We start from the raw sequence: 15801 nt of genomic DNA, 5'->3' as shown, positions 1-15801 counted from the left end.
ATGGCTCCTGACAAGCATTTCACCAGGGGACTGAGAGACCAGAGGGAACGTGCCACACTGAGCATGACCACTCAGCAGATTCACATTTAACATTTCATTCCTCCTGTTTCGACTAAATGAATTATACATCCTTGATTCTGCCACATTGATCCGTCCAGACAAAACTCCCTAAACGTTAAATGTTAAATGATCGGACAGCATCTCTCTCATTCTGACATTCTCCCTCTGTCCTTGACCTCTTTCTTCACCCCCTCTGTTATCTGAAATAATCTCAGGGCCTCTTTAGATTCTATTCATCAGAGCAGAAAGAAGCAGGCGCTGACATTGATAAAAAAAACCCATCTGTGCCTTGCAGGGGTAAAAGGAGTGAGAGAGAATGAGACGGAAGAGAAAGAGAGGGGCTTCAAATGAAGCAGGCTCTGTTGTCTCCCTCTTGTCCCCCCTCGTCAATGCCATTTCAATTGAAAAGCGCAGTGGTAATTAAATTCCAGCAGGGGTTAGGGGCAACTGTGCGGCGCACTGACGGGGGGCTGCCCTGACATAAAGATGACACAATTCAAGAGGACAGAGGGGGCGCCAGGCGGAAAAGGAGGGAGGGTGACAAATGTTGTGTACTCACGTACACTGCCAGATTCGTACAACTCAATCTTCATGACATTTAAAAAATAGAAAATGAAATGGATATTCAACTCAACTGAATCCCACTATGACCTTTTCCCCAAATCAGGGATATTCTAAACAGATCCTTCTACTGCGTCTGCAGAATATTTCGTAATGCTAAGGAGGATGAGCAATTAGGTGGAGGACAATTTGGGAAAGCTGGTGAGTATGTCCATGTGTGTGTGTGTGTGTGTGTGTGTGTGTGTGTGTGTGTGTGTGTGTGTGTGTGTGTGTGTATATATGTGTCAGCACAAATGTGTGACTCACAGAAGGATGCTGGTTGTTGATTCACATTTTAGTGGCACTAATCCAGAGGCTCCAGAGAGGCCACACACTCCTGCTGTCCCCATCTCCCCGTTCCTCCATTAGCAAAACAAACAGCTAGATGGTCTTTAACTGCAGAAACGAACGGCGCGTGGCATGCATTATTTTGAAATTAAAAAAAAGACCTAACCCTAAGAGATAATTCATATTGTTTTTCAAGAGGTATAAGATAAATAAATCACAGAAAATGATTTGGTTTCAGCATTATTTTGTATTTGCTTTTCTGTTAAAGGTAAATCGTCAAATTAGATAAACCTCTTTGCAGAATGATGAAATCTGAATAATAATCATTGGGTTTTGTTAAAGAACCCCCCAATTTTTTTATTTAACAAACATTTTCTCTGTCATCTCTTTCTCTGTAAAATAATCACCTTCATTCTAGCGGTTACCTTACAACATTGCGTGTTACAATGCCAAGAGTGAAATTAATGACTGACAATCATCTGATCCATTAAGGTGTGTTGGCCCCTCTGCCTTAATCATTTTGATGAAACTATAAATTAATTCTGCCAGTGCTTCACATATATATATTAATCAATTTATCAGAGCCTCTTACCATAAAAGCCTACTTCATAAAAAATATTTGTGCAACTCTGATGCCATCTAGTGGACAAAGTGTTCAATACACATTTTTTTTCCCCACAGTTCAAAATTAATATCAGTTATTTGTTAGAGACACAGTTGCCTTGTTGTTAGTTTCAAAACCAATAAAATATTCAGGAAGCTCTGTCCAGCTCTGCTCAGTGTGAAATGTTCCTTGGTCCACTCATCTCACTTCATTAGTTGAGCAGACTTCAGGTAAAAGCAACAAGAAGACAAGCTGTCCTCTTGTTCAGCCACAGTCTCAGTAACGGTTTAAAATCTCCAGAACTTCCTCCTTAACGGAGAGAGGAGAGTGCTGCTGGACACCCGGCCCGCCAATACTTGTTTCCCAGCAGTCAAAGCCGCAGTCTTTCAAGTCCTGCACCGTAGTCTGGACAACAGAGGAGTCCGTTTCTACAAAACAAACAAGTCATAATGAAGTCATGTCAAAAAAAGTTATGTCAGTGTGGGCCACAGTTAAACATTAAAAGAAAAATGGATTACAAGCTAACGAGACAGATGTTGTTTAATGTGTTTAGTGTACATGACTAAACAGGCTACAGTGGTGCTTTCAGGGATCACTTACAGCAAAAGGACAACAACCGAGCCACACAAAACCTCTTCACTGAAGCAAATTACCTCACAGATGTAGAAAATGAGGACTCTGCATGGTGTGATCCTACCAAACGTCTTGCATTTCCCTGCTGTTTGTTGCAGATGAAATGGTCCAAAGCCCGCTTCAACTGTACAGTAATAATAATTCTAACCATACCTCAAGTTTAAATTTAAAGCTTCAGATGCAGGAGCAACTCATAGCGCTTTTAACACTGATTCTCTGAGAACATTAGAGAAGACAGAAACCAGACAATCTATTTGAAAAATAGATAAAGAGCATTTGAAAATATATTTAGAGGAATTTAGATGTATAAAAATTCAGTCTGCTACAGGCTTCAGGCATAAACAAAGACTGAATTTGCAGGTTCTTTGCTTGTTTGTTTTGTCAGAGAGAGGATGATATCATTTCCTTATAACCAATTCCACAGTAGTACCCGCAAACCAAAGGACGCCTCTTGTGCAGCCTTCTCATCATTTCCTGCCAATCAAATCGTTGTTTCAGAGAGGAAGAGTGAGGGAGCGTTTGAGGAAAACAGAACATTTGTTGTGACAGTTTGGTTCATCAAACATCCCTTATCAAATTCAATCCATTAAAGGGCAAATCCATTGGAAGACACAGAAATGCCTGGACAAAGTGAGCTTTTAATTTGATATCAAAGGATTAGTAACTCTGCTGACAAAATACAAACTAGTTGAGACAACAGGTTTACAGGAACAACGGCTGTATCATGCATCAAATGTTTCAAAGTAAAACTATAAATACAGGAATGGTAGATCTCCTCTTCTAATAAGATTCACTTTTTCAAAGCCAGTGAACCGCAGAGAGGATGGCGGGCCGTGTTTTGCCTCCATGTAAAGCTGTTTTATGCTCAGAAATACCAACTTTAAGAGCTCTTTTAGTTCGTCCTATCCAGGCCACAGAAGAGCAGGTCAACATACAGACCATTTTTGTAGAGTTGCAGTTTATAAACTGGTCAATAGAAAAAGTTAATGGCTGTTTGCAGCCCTTAACTTGTAAGTATTATTACATTGTGCACAATGTCAACGTCTAGAGTTACCTTTCAGACCTTCCATAAGAGAATAGAGGAGGCCGTTTAGTGATCTCCTGAAACACACTCTGATAATATTTCTAATTTCTGCAGAGCAGTGTTTGACAAATAATGCTTGGGATTCATTTTGTTTCGTGGGGCAAATCTTCTTTTGCGTTTATTTTGGCACGTTGAAATGCAGCATCAATCACCTTTGAAGGGTGCCCTCTAATTCTAATCTGTTCACAGTTTAATTTGATTTTGACAAAGTCAGCAGAAGATGATAAGTAGTGATGTAATCTTAAAAAAAGGCCTGTAAGTATATTGTTCTTTGTGTGTTACTAGTTGCATGTTGAAAGGTATTACTGTCAGTTGGTTTACGATAGATAGAAGTTTGAATTGTGTTATCTCCCTTAAAAACAGTCAAGTGTTAACACTATTGATGCTCTGAAGAAGGCGAAAAACGCATCTGTAATGATATTTTAATAAAATGTAAAGCTTTATCGGCATTTTTTGCTTCGATGATGTGCCACCTTTTTTAGTTGTGAACTTTTTTTGTTTTTTTAAAGACACAGACCGTTTACGTTTTTCCAAACATTGAAAAAGCACACTGTTGTTGCATACAGAGCCTACAGTACCTGGTCTCAGAAGGGTGATGCCACAGCCTCCTCCCCCTGCACCGGTAAGCTTGCTATGGAGCCCTTTGGTTAATGTGACCCGGCACAGTGTGTCCAGGGAAGGGTGCCCCACACCCATCACATTCAGATGATGCTGGTTAATGTCCATGAGCTCCTGTAAATAATATGACACAGCTGTTGTTAACATTGGCAGAGAATTAGGCTGTAAAAATGGAATTTCTGGTTTAAGACATTTTACATTGAAAAAAGAACATGCTATTTTTATCAGTATTAGTTCTACTGACGTAACATCTCAAGGACTCGCTTATGATGCTTTATACATTCTATTTATATTCTGTACCTCTAGAATATTGTAGTGCTCTCCAGTGATGGGCTCACAGGTCATCTCTGAGAGGACTTTCTCACAAGTGCAGGAAATGGCATCAACTGAGTCAAGCACCGGGTTCATGATAGAGGGAAACTACAGGGGACGAAAACAAAAAGAGCAAATCAACATCCCCAACATCACTTGTGCACAGCATCTTTACGCTGAGTCATTACTGAAGACTGAGTGAAAGCAACAGACGTCTTTGTGCATATGTTTAAAAAACAGCTTTTTACAAATAGAGATTGTTAAATGGCAGGTTTGATTGTGGTTGTGCTCCGGCCAGATCACTTCACTGCCCCCACACCATCCAGACTGATCCATGTGTTGGGCAGAAATTTGCACACCTGCTGGTGTCACCAAGGCAACAGCACACAGGGGTGCTGGCTAAGAGTTTAATTTCAATATTTTATGAAGGCCCTCAACGCCAGGCTCTTGAGTATCTGCCATGCAAATGCACCGCCTATTATATTAATTACAGTGTTGGCAAGTAACACACGGGGGAGGAAGAAACCATTTAGTACCTTGTTAATCTTGTCCTTCACCCTGGCAACAAGTACCTTGGTGCTACGTGGTACTTTGGTGTTAGTGAGGAGGATTCTTAGTAACGGCACCCTGCAAAGTAGAGCAGACAGATCTGAGAGGTGGTATAGACGTTGTATTCACTTTAATCAGTTTTCTGTTAGGAAAACAATATGAATTTTATTAATTCACTGTGTACTGTTTTTAAATTTAATCAAATCAAAAAATGTTAATCAATATAATTACCTGCTCAGTGGTATTATCTTCCCGGCCAAGAATCTCAGCATGCCACCTTCATACAGGGAAATCAAAATCATTAAATAGATAATCATCTAATGATAATGAACAGTGGTGACTCTATTACTTGGTGCTCTGAGTCCACGGAGACATAGGGACGTATAGCACCATATGTACTGCAATGATAATATCAGGCCTCACCCCATGTTCCTACAGCGTTGTCTACTCCAGAAGGATTACCATGGATGATCATCTCCCCTTGGAAAGCCCAGCTGTTGATCCGCTCCAGGTCCTCCTGACACCACCTGCAATTATTTGTAAATTAAAAGAAGAACTTAGTATCCCAACAGACCCTCACAGACCTAACCTCTAACTACCTATTCATCTCCAAACCAAACACTGGTACACATGTATGGCTGTTCAATCAATCATTATACAGAAGCTGCTTGGGATTTATGTTTCTCAAACATAATGCAGTCTCAAATAAAGCCCCCAGTCTTCACACTTCTCCCCCTCTGGCTGCAGATAGACAACTACTCTACAAAAAAAATGTATGTGCCTTCCGTCGTTACTGCCTTCAACAGCCTGGGCACACTGTAACAGACTTGTGTTGTTGTGATCTTCTTGTTTGTTTAAACTTTGTTTTTTTTAGTGTTATTTGTATTGAGTGTTGAGCAAAGTCAATAGAGGATAATAAAGAATGAAAACACCACAAACTATGGATTTAATTCTTGTCCGTCTCAACGGTTTATACAGATCTTAGTAAATAGCATTCATGTGGGCAGCTTGTGTGTATGTACTTGAAATCAGTTCAAAAAAGAAAAAATGATTTCAAGTCACCAATATATGCAATTCAAAATTATGGAAAGAGAAAGGGCTGAAATGGGACAGTATTGTATTTTGATAAAAGTAGAATATTTTGCCATCTCATTTCTCTGTTAGTTGTTTTGTGCTGCTTTTTGTGTCATAATTATACAGTCATTTGGCGATAACACTTGAAAGGCAAATTTAAAAAAAAAAAATATTGACACATCCATCATAATTGTAACACTATAGCTTCTCAAAATTGTATTTATAGCATGCAGGCCACTGTTTGGATTGCATTATACTGCACAGGCATTAATGTTGTAGTGTTGATCTCAAACATGGATCAGTTTATTCTATTAGAGTAGTATATTGTTGAATTTCAAGGTCTTTTATTCTCTGTAAACTTTTCAAAAAAAAACTATTAGTGAGATTGTTTGCACAGTATAAGACATGTGAGACGTAAAATCACATCTGTGATCCTTTTTTAGGGGATATTCATCCTCAAGCCTCAGAATTCTGTCTATTCTCACAATGGTCTACTTAAACTGCATACACAGTTCATAAAAGAGACATTCCCTTAATATAATGTCGTTACCTGGCAGTGTGATCCCACTCTTTCAGAGGAGCGGGGATGGTTCCACTTGCACAGAGCAGAGCTGCACTTAAACACACTGAGAAGGCGGCACTTGACCCGAGTCCCGCTCCAGTAGGCAGCTCAGACCACACAGTCACCGTCAAGCTGGGCAGCTCACTGAGGAAATAAACATAAAAACTGAGCCCATGTTTGTATACAAACGCTTAAATGCTGTATCTATGACTTACTTAATAATTAAGTAAACAAGTCTCATTCTCCTCATTTACTTTACGTAATATATAACTGGTACGGTTACAGTATACACATAACTATAAGGAGTGTTTAATATTAAGTAATCCATACACTTTTTTATGCAACAGAAACTAGCTTGACATTGCCGTCAATGTCTGTCAGGGAAGCTGCTTTTGGGCCGACAGGAGAATACTCTAAAATGATTGTCCAGGTCGTCTCTTGAGGGTAAAACACATCCAGACTTGTTAAAGGCTGCAGTGTGCCCAGTGCCAGACTATCATTAGTGGCCAACCTGTCAGAACCCATCACCTCTTTCAGACACGGCAGCACCGTGTCAGCGCCGATTTAACGTCTGGACAACCTGCGGCTCTAATGTTCCTGAGCATCTTCCGTGCTCGCAGCTGCAAAACTAACATCCTGCTTTTATGTCTGTCTCTTTTGACTATCTTTATTTCAAGGTGGAGGAAATTTTTCAGGTGCAGGGAAACTAATCAACATAAATAGGTAAAACATTTCTAAAAGAGATTGAATTACTTCTTCTTATGACAAATCAACCAGTTTGTTTACAGACTTTAGATGATACAAAAGCTGAGCAAATCAGCATCATTTAATTTCCTCGTTAGCATGTGCTGTAGTCACAATGCAACATGTGTTAATCAAATTAGCCCAACATGATACATTGAAGTACAATGACAGTTTACCATGTTATACGTGATATATGACATAAATCAACCCAATTTAATTTAATTTGAACTGGCTTGTAGCTCACAATTAAACTAAAAAATTCAGATGTGGCAGGTTGAGGTGTTTTGCCATATGAAAATATTGAAACACTTTGCGAGCTGCAATATTAACAGTTATGTCACCTTCAGGCAATGAGTGTTACAGCTGCTGTATTTCAGCTTTCTTCCAACAGATTTTTGTATTGTGTGATTTTGAGGTTTTACATTTCACGCTTGTGCTACCTTTATGCTCAAATAAAAATAATTAATGGAAATGATACATTATTATTGCAGGATTTAACCATCAGACAAGTGAGTCTCAAATATTGTGAGGACTCCCCTCCCCCTCCTCTCACCAAAGCACACAGGAAGACAATTCTGTAGAACAGAGGACTCATGATGAAACGAGCAAAGTGCACACAAAATGCAATATTTTACACCTAATAAAAAGAAATGAAGTTGCAACAGTCATTGCCTGCAGGGCGCTAAGGTGCTAAATCTGCAGAGTCGGATGTGCAAATACATTATTGCCTTCCATTGCCTGTAGATGGAGCACATGCACATGTCTACTTCTGCGTTTTTTAAGTGTTGCTTTTGTTATTTTCCTTGACAAAGATGCCCGAGATTTGCCTGAAACAACTGGTGCTACAGCTCTGCAACAGGATGATATTTTATGGGCCTGGTCTCTGGTTTTCTTTAGTATCAAAAAATATCTGCAAGGTGTAATGTTATTTTTGTTGCCCTCGGAGCCAACTTGCCATTATAATAAAAGGAACAAATGCTGGTAAGAACTATCTCACCCTGATCCAAATACTGAGAGGTAGATGTAGAGGAAGGCTAGTGTGGCCATGTTGCAAGTATCCAAGTTTCCATTGGTGACACCAACAAATTCACGCAGTCTCTTCATAAGTTCCGCATCCAGACGTTTCACCTCCTCACTCTTACCTGTTAAGATGAGTTACAAGACACAGCAATCATCAGGATCACTAGAATAATATCACAACACACACTTTGATCTGTATGAAAAAAGAGGCATATATGATAGTGTATAAGAAATACTGCAAACTCTTTTAATCTGGCCAAGGGTAAGATGTCCCGGTTAATGGCATGTCCAAAGACTGATAAAATAACAAAGTCCAGAGACAATATGTGGAAGATGGCGTTTATTGCTGCATTAGAGCCTAAATAGACATTATTTTAAAGCTGCGGTAACTTATATGATGATTAGATGTGATTGGAGTTAATTGGTCATTAATTAAAATCGTTTTGTAGACTAAAAATGTCACTGCATATACTGGACTATGAGAAGCATGATGGAGATCCAACATTAAAAATGACAGTGTATGCAATGTGTTAATGATCCCCAGTGCTGCACCACCACTTACCACAGGAGTAAGAAACGAGCTGCTTCAGGTCAGACAGGTCCCAGCAGAGGAATGTGTCAATATTTGGGAGGTTGATGCAAACATTGCCTGCCGTGGTGCCTTTCAACCTTAAATATGTTCTCAGGTTCAAACTCACAGCAAGAGCCACCTGTTATGGAGCAAAGAACAAATTGGGATCAACTCAGTGCACATTAGTTAAAATAATGTTCCAAGACATACAATAGCTTTTCTGTCTATTGAATGAGCCTTTTTTACTACCTTCCAGGTTATAAGTGGTTTCCATATCTTTGCAGTACAGTAAGAAAATACTTTTCATTTAAGTTACTTAAATTAAACTAGTGATAGGAGGGTAGGAACATTGCATTTAAAACTTTTTTTAGAAAACTGCTTAGACGTGCAAAGTGTTGGTACTTTAATATGTTTTGTGTCCTTTTCCTACCCAGCTTCACTTTAAATCTTTAAATCTCACACACTCAGTAACTTATCAGTTAGCTCTTAACTTCTCTTTCAAGTTACCTTTCCGTGCACAACAGCATGCTCTCCGTGGAGGATCGCCTTCCCTGGAGCAGACACCAATAAGTCCTTGACTTGCATTTCTGAGTGCAGAACAGGGCAGCTTTCACTTAAACTGGTCTTTGACAGTGTTGTTATAAGCTAGCTTAACCACCTTTAGCCAGTGTTAATCCTCTGAAGCAGCAGCAAGCTGTTGATAACTCTGCCCCACGGAGACTCGACACATAGAGAGAGTTTAACAGAGCATTGTTGGGTCAAAACATGCACTTGTTCTGAGCACAGACTGTCTTAAACGTGATAAAAACATGTCAAAAACACAGCTGATACGCGGTGGGAGGGGCCAACATGGGGTTGACTTTCAGTAGCCAATAGGCGCCCGGGAAAGTTGAGCGTACATTATTCTGTCCAATCAGCGACCAGCGCTCTCAAACCACACGGTGAGCTGACCAATCATGCGATGATAAGGAAACGCCCATAAACTACGGATACTCTGCGCAGACATTTCCAGCTCTCCTTCACCTTTAGCAGCTATTCGTTAGCATTCACATGGCTTCGTTTATTATCAAACCTGCTTACCTCCGTTGTGTTGTAAGGACAGGCAGGCTCATAAACGAGCATCGGACGAGAAACACATGGTATTCAGGCAGAAGGTAATATACATCCATGTTTCTTATTCAAAGGAGGCGTGCAAATGAACTCATGTTGTAACTGTTTATGTAACAGCTCAAGTCATATTGAGCTGCAGTATTGATTAAAACGAAAAAGTTAAAGAGCCAGTGAAAACAGACATGCAGCGTTATTATACTGTATACATGCATGTTTATCTGTTGGTTTATATCAAAGTTATTGTCGTCTAAATCCTTATCCCTGTCTTCCCTTTTCCCTACAGTTATGCAACTGAAGGAGACAACAGGGTACCCAAAATATACACCAAAACTGGAGACAAAGGTTGTCTTTTCAACTTTACTAGGACAACCATACATGTTACAGGACTTTTACCATGCAACGATCTTAAAAAAGTTGACTAAATTCTGGCTGTGTCCCCCAAAAGGTTTCTCAAGTACATTTACAGGAGAAAGGAGGCCAAAGGAAGATCATATTTTTGAGGCCTTGGGAAATGCAGATGAGCTATCATCAACTATAGGGTAAAGTTTCTACTTTTCTCCTGTCACAGTCAACTTTCTTGTTCTATAATCTGCCTCACCTGAAGTGACCGTGTTAAATTGGACATTACAGCTTGGCGAGAGAATTTTGCCTCGACAAAGGCCACACGTTTACATATCAGCTGGACAAGGTTTGATTTTCATGTTGAATTTGCAAACTTCCTTTATTGCAGACATTGTACGTGAGCCAGATATAAGACATCTGACAGTATTTTGCTTTTTTCATGGCAGATCCAGTGCATTCTACAAGATGTGGGCTCCAATATTGCAACTCCTCGATCATCTGCAAGAGACAGTCACATAAGTATGCACTTGCTGGCTGGTCTAATGCAGGTCAATATTTTCTTGTCTGTTTTGAAAATCTCATGGGTTTTGTATTTTTCTGTTCTGTTTTTGTAAGAGAAAACAAAATTTACTGCACAGCCAATTGCAGACCTGGAAAACTGGATTGATACATTTACAGAAGAACTCCCTCCACTGACCAACTTCATTTTACCTGTAAGCCCATTATTGCATTTGTGAGATACAGAATTAATGAAAGTCCAGGTTTTCCTGCTGACTGATACTTTTGCTATGTGTTTCGCAGTCTGGAGGGAAAAGCAGCGCCGCTTTGCACTTGGCTCGGACAGTGTGTCGGAGGGCAGAACGCAGGTCAGTTGCAGCACGTTCCTTGCCTTGAATTACATTAAATGACCCCCTTTATCTTGCTTTTGCGGCTCAGCAGGTTCTGATGGATCTTTGTCTTTGTTATAGTGTTGCTCCAATTGTGCGGTCAGGTGAGGCAGATCCAGATGTTGCCAAGTTTTTGAACAGGTCAGTCCAGTGCCTTCAAAATTAATATGAGAACCTAGTTTCTCTATTGGACATAATAATAATATAAATGTCCCAACATGTTTACTCAGATTAAGCGACTACTTGTTCACTGCGGCCAGATATGCAGCAACGAAAGAAGGCAAAGAGGAGACGATCTACAAAAGACCCGAATGACCAGATCCCACATGAAGGATAAGACAAAGACTAATTTGTTTTTGGGGATAGTTTGTGTTGCAGAGATTTCACTTTTAGTGTAATTTTTTTAATAAATATGAATGTGGTCCAAAATATTCTCTTATTTTGTTTCTACTTTCTTCTTGGCATATTGTGTAAATAAAGGCAGTAATAAACTTCACATTGGCTTAATCTTAAACCATTCAGCAAATACATGTACCGCCTGGTTTTCCACAATTAATAATTCATCAAACAGGTACAGTATGAGTTGAGTTAGTTGTACTGCAGCTGAGATCTTCAAATACTGCAGATTATCTTTTGTTCTTGTTGCTTTTATAATTGTCATCACCCAGGGATTGAACAACCTCTGTTTCTATTGCTCTACCTCTGTTAGATGTGGCTGCACCAAGTAGATTTTGTTCTCATTTATTTTTAATACAATACATTTGCAGGTCAGGACTGATCTGGACTTGAGGGACACTCAGCTTTTTTCAAACACACCTTCCACACAGTCATAGGATCTGGCACCAGCCCTGGCTCTTCTGGGACAGGGTAGTGGCCCATGTCATTAGAGACAGATTGCGGTCCTCATAGGGTGGATAACGCAGATAGGTTACACACTCGAACCGTGTGCCTCTTAGCAGGCATGATTTCCTGTGAGAGAAGGTATCAAAGCTTTGGCGGCCATGGTAGGAACCCATTCCACTGGGACCTGTTAAAAAAGTATTGGGAGCGTTGATAAATCATAAGTAATATTGTTCCACAAGTATTTTTTTTAATAATTTGACTCTGCTGCCACCTACTTACCAACTCCACCGAATGGCAGAGCCACCATCAGACTCTGCAGGATGCTGTCATTGGAGCAGAAGCTTCCACTAGATGTCTCACTCATTAGCCTTGAGACGACCTGCATTGTTAGAAAAGCCAACTGTGGATCCGAAAACACATCAGTACTATGTATACAGTGTCTAAACTTGAGTCCTTCATGTACCTTGCTGTTGGTGGAATATGCATACACACAGAGGGGTTTATCTTGCTTATTAATGAAAGCAATTGCTTCCTCCATATTGTTTACAGTCAGAATAGGAAGAACTGGGCCCAAAATGTCCTGTTGCATGATGGGATCTGATTCTGCTACCCCCGTCAAAATCGTTGGGGCTTCAGACAGAAAAAATCAGTTAACATTGGTATTAAATGTAATGCATAGGACACTGTTTGCTTTGTTTTTATGCATACCGATATATTTCTCTGCTTCTATGACTTGGCCACCAACAGCCACCTTGCCAGATCTCCACAGCACGTTTCTTGTATGATTGAAGATCTCTAGATTGACCATGCGGCCATAGCTGCGGGACTCTATGGGATCAGAGCCGTAGAACTGCATTAGGCAGCACTTCAGGGCCTGCACTAGCCGTGCTTGGACATCTGTGTGGCACAGGATGTAGTCAGGAGCCACCAAACTCTGTCCAGCATTGTGAAAACGAGCCCAAGTGATGCGTTGTGCGGTGGTGGAAATGTCACAGTGTTGGTCCACATAACATGGGTTCTTGCCACCCAAAATCAGGGTGACGGGTGTGAGTGTACAAGCTGCAGCCTGCGCAATCCTGCTACCCTCCTCCCTGTTGCCTAGGGATTGACAGACATCCTTAATGTAAGATAAAATAAGATAAGATAATCCTTTATTAGTCCCACACTGGGGACATTTGCAGGATTACAGCAGCAGAGTGGGTAGTGCAAACAAACAAATAAGAGATATATAAGTATATATAAATAACAAGGATAATAAATAAGTAATCAAACAGTAAAGTGAAATAATTAAGTCAAATCCCTTAAAAAACAGTCTCTAAAATATTATATTAACAGACAGAATGATAGAATGTATAATTTAATATTTAATCACTTAATGATTTTATAGCTACATTTTGCTTTACCTGTAAAGAACACATGGTCAAATTTAAGTTCCACAACTTCAGGCAGGTCATTCGTGCCAGCCAGAATCCCATGGAAACATTCCTTGAGGAAAACAAAAATCTTAGAAAATATACATTTTTTACTGTTGCATTGTCGGTCCTTCCTGCTAATCAATACACATAGTGGGCCTACGACTTCAAAATCATAGTTTGAGAGTCATCTTTTGAGTCTGTCTTAGATGTATCTCTCTTCACTCCCAGATTTGACCACATCTTACCTCTTTAAAGTCATTAAAACTGCTCACTTGAATGTGAACTATTGCCTTCTTTAAAAGCACACAAAACAACTTTATACTTCTCAAAGTGGATTCATACAAATTAGTCATTAGGCTCAAATGAGCACAGGATAAGCATTTACTCAACCGCTCAATATTTGAGCTAAAAGACCCACAAAAAGTCAACTTGGTAAGACTTCAAGACAAACAAGATCTGCTGTAACTTGCAAATTTAAAACTTTTCATCCTCCTGCTATAAAATAACTCACATTGTCCAAGAAGAAGGGGATGAGACGATGAAGGAGCTCTGCCGTGTGAGCGGTCCACTCACAGGGGCTGATGATTGCACAGTTTCCTACACAAATTCGGAAAATACAATCAGTAAGCCTGAGTGAGGATAAATAATACTAGAATTAAACTGATTGAATGAGTGTCTTGAGTCTGTGCACCTGCTGCGATGGCCCCTACCAGCGGCACCAGACACGTTTGGACTGGACTGCACCAGGTCCCCATGATAAACACCACCCCCAGCGGCTCACTGGATATTAGACACTCGTCCAACGTGGTTGACTACACCAATCAGACAAACTCAAATTATGTTACAAGTGATACAGAACTCTCAGAGTGAGGGTTGATTAGTGCACAGTTTGACAAACAGAAAGAAAAATACATTAGCCCACTTCGTTCCTACAGAAAGGTCAAGGCAACTGAAGTTTTAATCTGCTTTGGTGGAACAGGCACAATGCTTTCTTTGTGGCAGCGAGACAGAATGTTCTCTCCAAAAAGATTGTGAAAATCGTGAATAATCCCAATAATATTTTGAAGAAGTTATTGGAAAAATAGCAGCAACAAACTCACCAGGTTTCTTTCCATGTGCTGCGGCTGCATCCACTTCTTAAGGTTGTTGATGGCATGAAGCGCCTCGTTCTTGACCAGAATCAATTCCGACACAACTGTCTCAAACCTTGGCTGGTTAAAAAAACAATTCAGTTACTAATTGGACCATTAAGTTAAATGTCAGGTCTCCTGTTTTTTGATAAGCATAACGAATCTAGCTGACTGCTTCACCCTTCACCTTATGGAGGTCCCTTCCAAGAGCATCCACAAAATCACACTCGTGTTCCTCAAGCATCCGCACCAAAGCCTCTAGCTGAGCCAGTCTGAAGACCTCCTTGATGGTGCGTCCCGCTTTAAAGGCGACTCTCGCTCTCCTCAGCAGATCCTCACACTCAAGAGGATATGTCTTCAGACAGGGCTCCCCCAGCCTGGTCCTGAAACAAGTCAAGTTACTAGTTTTAACACCACAGGACATTTAAACACATCTTCAAATCCATAGTTTATCACCATACCTTCTGCATGTTAACCGGCCATTCCTCTGACAAGCATAGCAGGCCCTTATTTTTCTGCTCATGTTTATTCCAGTCAAGAAATCTCCACTGCTGGACCTTTTCTGAATGGAGTTAGTGCGCATTCAAAACCAACCACCGGTTAAGTAAAAAAGCCCCACTGGCTGAGAGGATCGTGAAAATCCTACTAACAAGTCCAGCCAATCAGGTGTTGTACTGATAATCTTGAACCCAGCAACTCAAGGCCCATATCATCAATTGACGGAATGTAAACACATGAACAAGTGGAATAAATAATCTGTTAATGTAATCTGGATATTTAAAGTTACCTTTGCAGGGCTTTGAACCATCGGAACGGAGAAGGGCTCGGCGGACTGCTCATGGCTGTTCTGCAGGTTCTGGTGGAGAGTTGTGGAAGTCCTCCCAACAGCACCTCTCACCTCTCATGAAGGGTCACGCAGTGCAGGGACCGAGCACAATGGAGAGTGTGAGCCAGACATTCACCATAATCCGCCACGCACAGTACTAGGAAATAAGTATTTGTGGTAGTATGACACATTCTCAATCACAAATGTTCATGTTTTGAAACCGGGTTTGATGTCAATCACCCTACTGTCAACTATACACTTCTGTCATGCGCAGATGATCCATTCCACAGTGGGTTTCCAGACTCAGCAGGTGTTTGTAATAAACTGTAATTGAATGTGGCGTTATGGATGCACCGATCCGACACGTGTGTTAAATTAATAAGCTGTATGTCTCACTGTGTGAAGGTGACTGGGATCATTCTTGTATGTGTAAGGAAACACCAGGCTTAATTGAAACCTTGCTTTTCTAACTCTGTAAACAAAATACAACAATTAAATACATAGGTATATATTTACTGAATTGTTATTT

The 15801-nt window shown here is 40.3% G+C and overlaps 3 protein-coding genes across 3 annotated transcripts; 1 reads left to right on the top strand and 2 right to left on the bottom strand.

Annotated features, from left to right (window-relative positions):
- Positions 1-1185: 1185 nt before the first annotated feature.
- mvk (mevalonate kinase) lies at positions 1186-9514 on the bottom strand. The gene is made up of 10 exons (XM_054611243.1): positions 9227-9514; positions 8711-8858; positions 8126-8270; positions 6373-6528; positions 5172-5275; positions 4980-5025; positions 4736-4826; positions 4188-4307; positions 3848-4001; positions 1186-1980 (listed from the first exon to the last, which is right to left on the bottom strand). Exons 1-10 carry the CDS (start codon positions 9302-9304, stop codon positions 1829-1831), a joined length of 1194 nt encoding a protein of 397 aa, XP_054467218.1. The 5' UTR covers positions 9305-9514; the 3' UTR covers positions 1186-1828.
- Positions 9515-9705: 191 nt separating this feature from the next.
- On the top strand, positions 9706-11529 carry mmab (metabolism of cobalamin associated B). Its single transcript, XM_054611389.1, has 9 exons — positions 9706-9873; positions 10113-10171; positions 10275-10368; positions 10460-10517; positions 10618-10690; positions 10787-10884; positions 10973-11037; positions 11140-11199; positions 11289-11529. The coding sequence occupies exons 1-9, from the start codon at positions 9770-9772 to the stop codon at positions 11371-11373; spliced, it is 696 nt and encodes a 231-aa protein (XP_054467364.1). The 5' UTR covers positions 9706-9769; the 3' UTR covers positions 11374-11529.
- Positions 11530-11885: 356 nt separating this feature from the next.
- aldh3b2 (aldehyde dehydrogenase 3 family, member B2) lies at positions 11886-15286 on the bottom strand. The gene is made up of 10 exons (XM_054611580.1): positions 15234-15286; positions 14634-14829; positions 14417-14527; positions 14008-14128; positions 13828-13913; positions 13305-13386; positions 12610-12999; positions 12365-12531; positions 12181-12280; positions 11886-12085 (listed from the first exon to the last, which is right to left on the bottom strand). The coding sequence occupies exons 1-10, from the start codon at positions 15284-15286 to the stop codon at positions 11886-11888; spliced, it is 1506 nt and encodes a 501-aa protein (XP_054467555.1).
- Positions 15287-15801: the final 515 nt, after the last annotated feature.

This window comes from Anoplopoma fimbria, chromosome 13, assembly GCF_027596085.1.
Source record: "Anoplopoma fimbria isolate UVic2021 breed Golden Eagle Sablefish chromosome 13, Afim_UVic_2022, whole genome shotgun sequence".
Lineage (NCBI taxonomy): Eukaryota > Metazoa > Chordata > Actinopteri > Perciformes > Anoplopomatidae > Anoplopoma > Anoplopoma fimbria.
This window is presented reverse-complemented; position numbering and strand designations above follow the sequence as displayed.

What these genes read in the sequence shown, in the direction of transcription:
- mvk (XM_054611243.1), bottom strand. Translation starts at nt 9,304, where the DNA reads ATGCAAGTCAAGGACTTATTGGTGTCTGCTCCAGGGAAGGCGATCCTC. An exon ending in GAGTGGGATCACACTGCCAG is followed by an intron (nt 5,276 to 6,372) that starts GTAACGACATTA and finishes AAATAATTGCAG; the next exon opens with GTGGTGTCAGGAGGACCTGG. An exon ending in CATCACCCTTCTGAGACCAG is followed by an intron (nt 1,981 to 3,847) that starts GTACTGTAGGCT and finishes TTTGTTTTGTAG; the next exon opens with AAACGGACTCCTCTGTTGTC.
- mmab (XM_054611389.1), top strand. Translation starts at nt 9,770, where the DNA reads ATGGCTTCGTTTATTATCAAACCTGCTTACCTCCGTTGTGTTGTAAGG. An exon ending in TGACCAACTTCATTTTACCT is followed by an intron (nt 10,885 to 10,972) that starts GTAAGCCCATTA and finishes TGTGTTTCGCAG; the next exon opens with TCTGGAGGGAAAAGCAGCGC. An exon ending in GTTGCCAAGTTTTTGAACAG is followed by an intron (nt 11,200 to 11,288) that starts GTCAGTCCAGTG and finishes ATGTTTACTCAG; the next exon opens with ATTAAGCGACTACTTGTTCA.
- aldh3b2 (XM_054611580.1), bottom strand. Translation starts at nt 15,286, where the DNA reads ATGAGCAGTCCGCCGAGCCCTTCTCCGTTCCGATGGTTCAAAGCCCTG. An exon ending in TTGGAAGGGACCTCCATAAG is followed by an intron (nt 14,528 to 14,633) that starts GTGAAGGGTGAA and finishes TTTTTTAACCAG; the next exon opens with CCAAGGTTTGAGACAGTTGT. An exon ending in AGAAGCAGAGAAATATATCG is followed by an intron (nt 12,532 to 12,609) that starts GTATGCATAAAA and finishes TTCTGTCTGAAG; the next exon opens with CCCCAACGATTTTGACGGGG.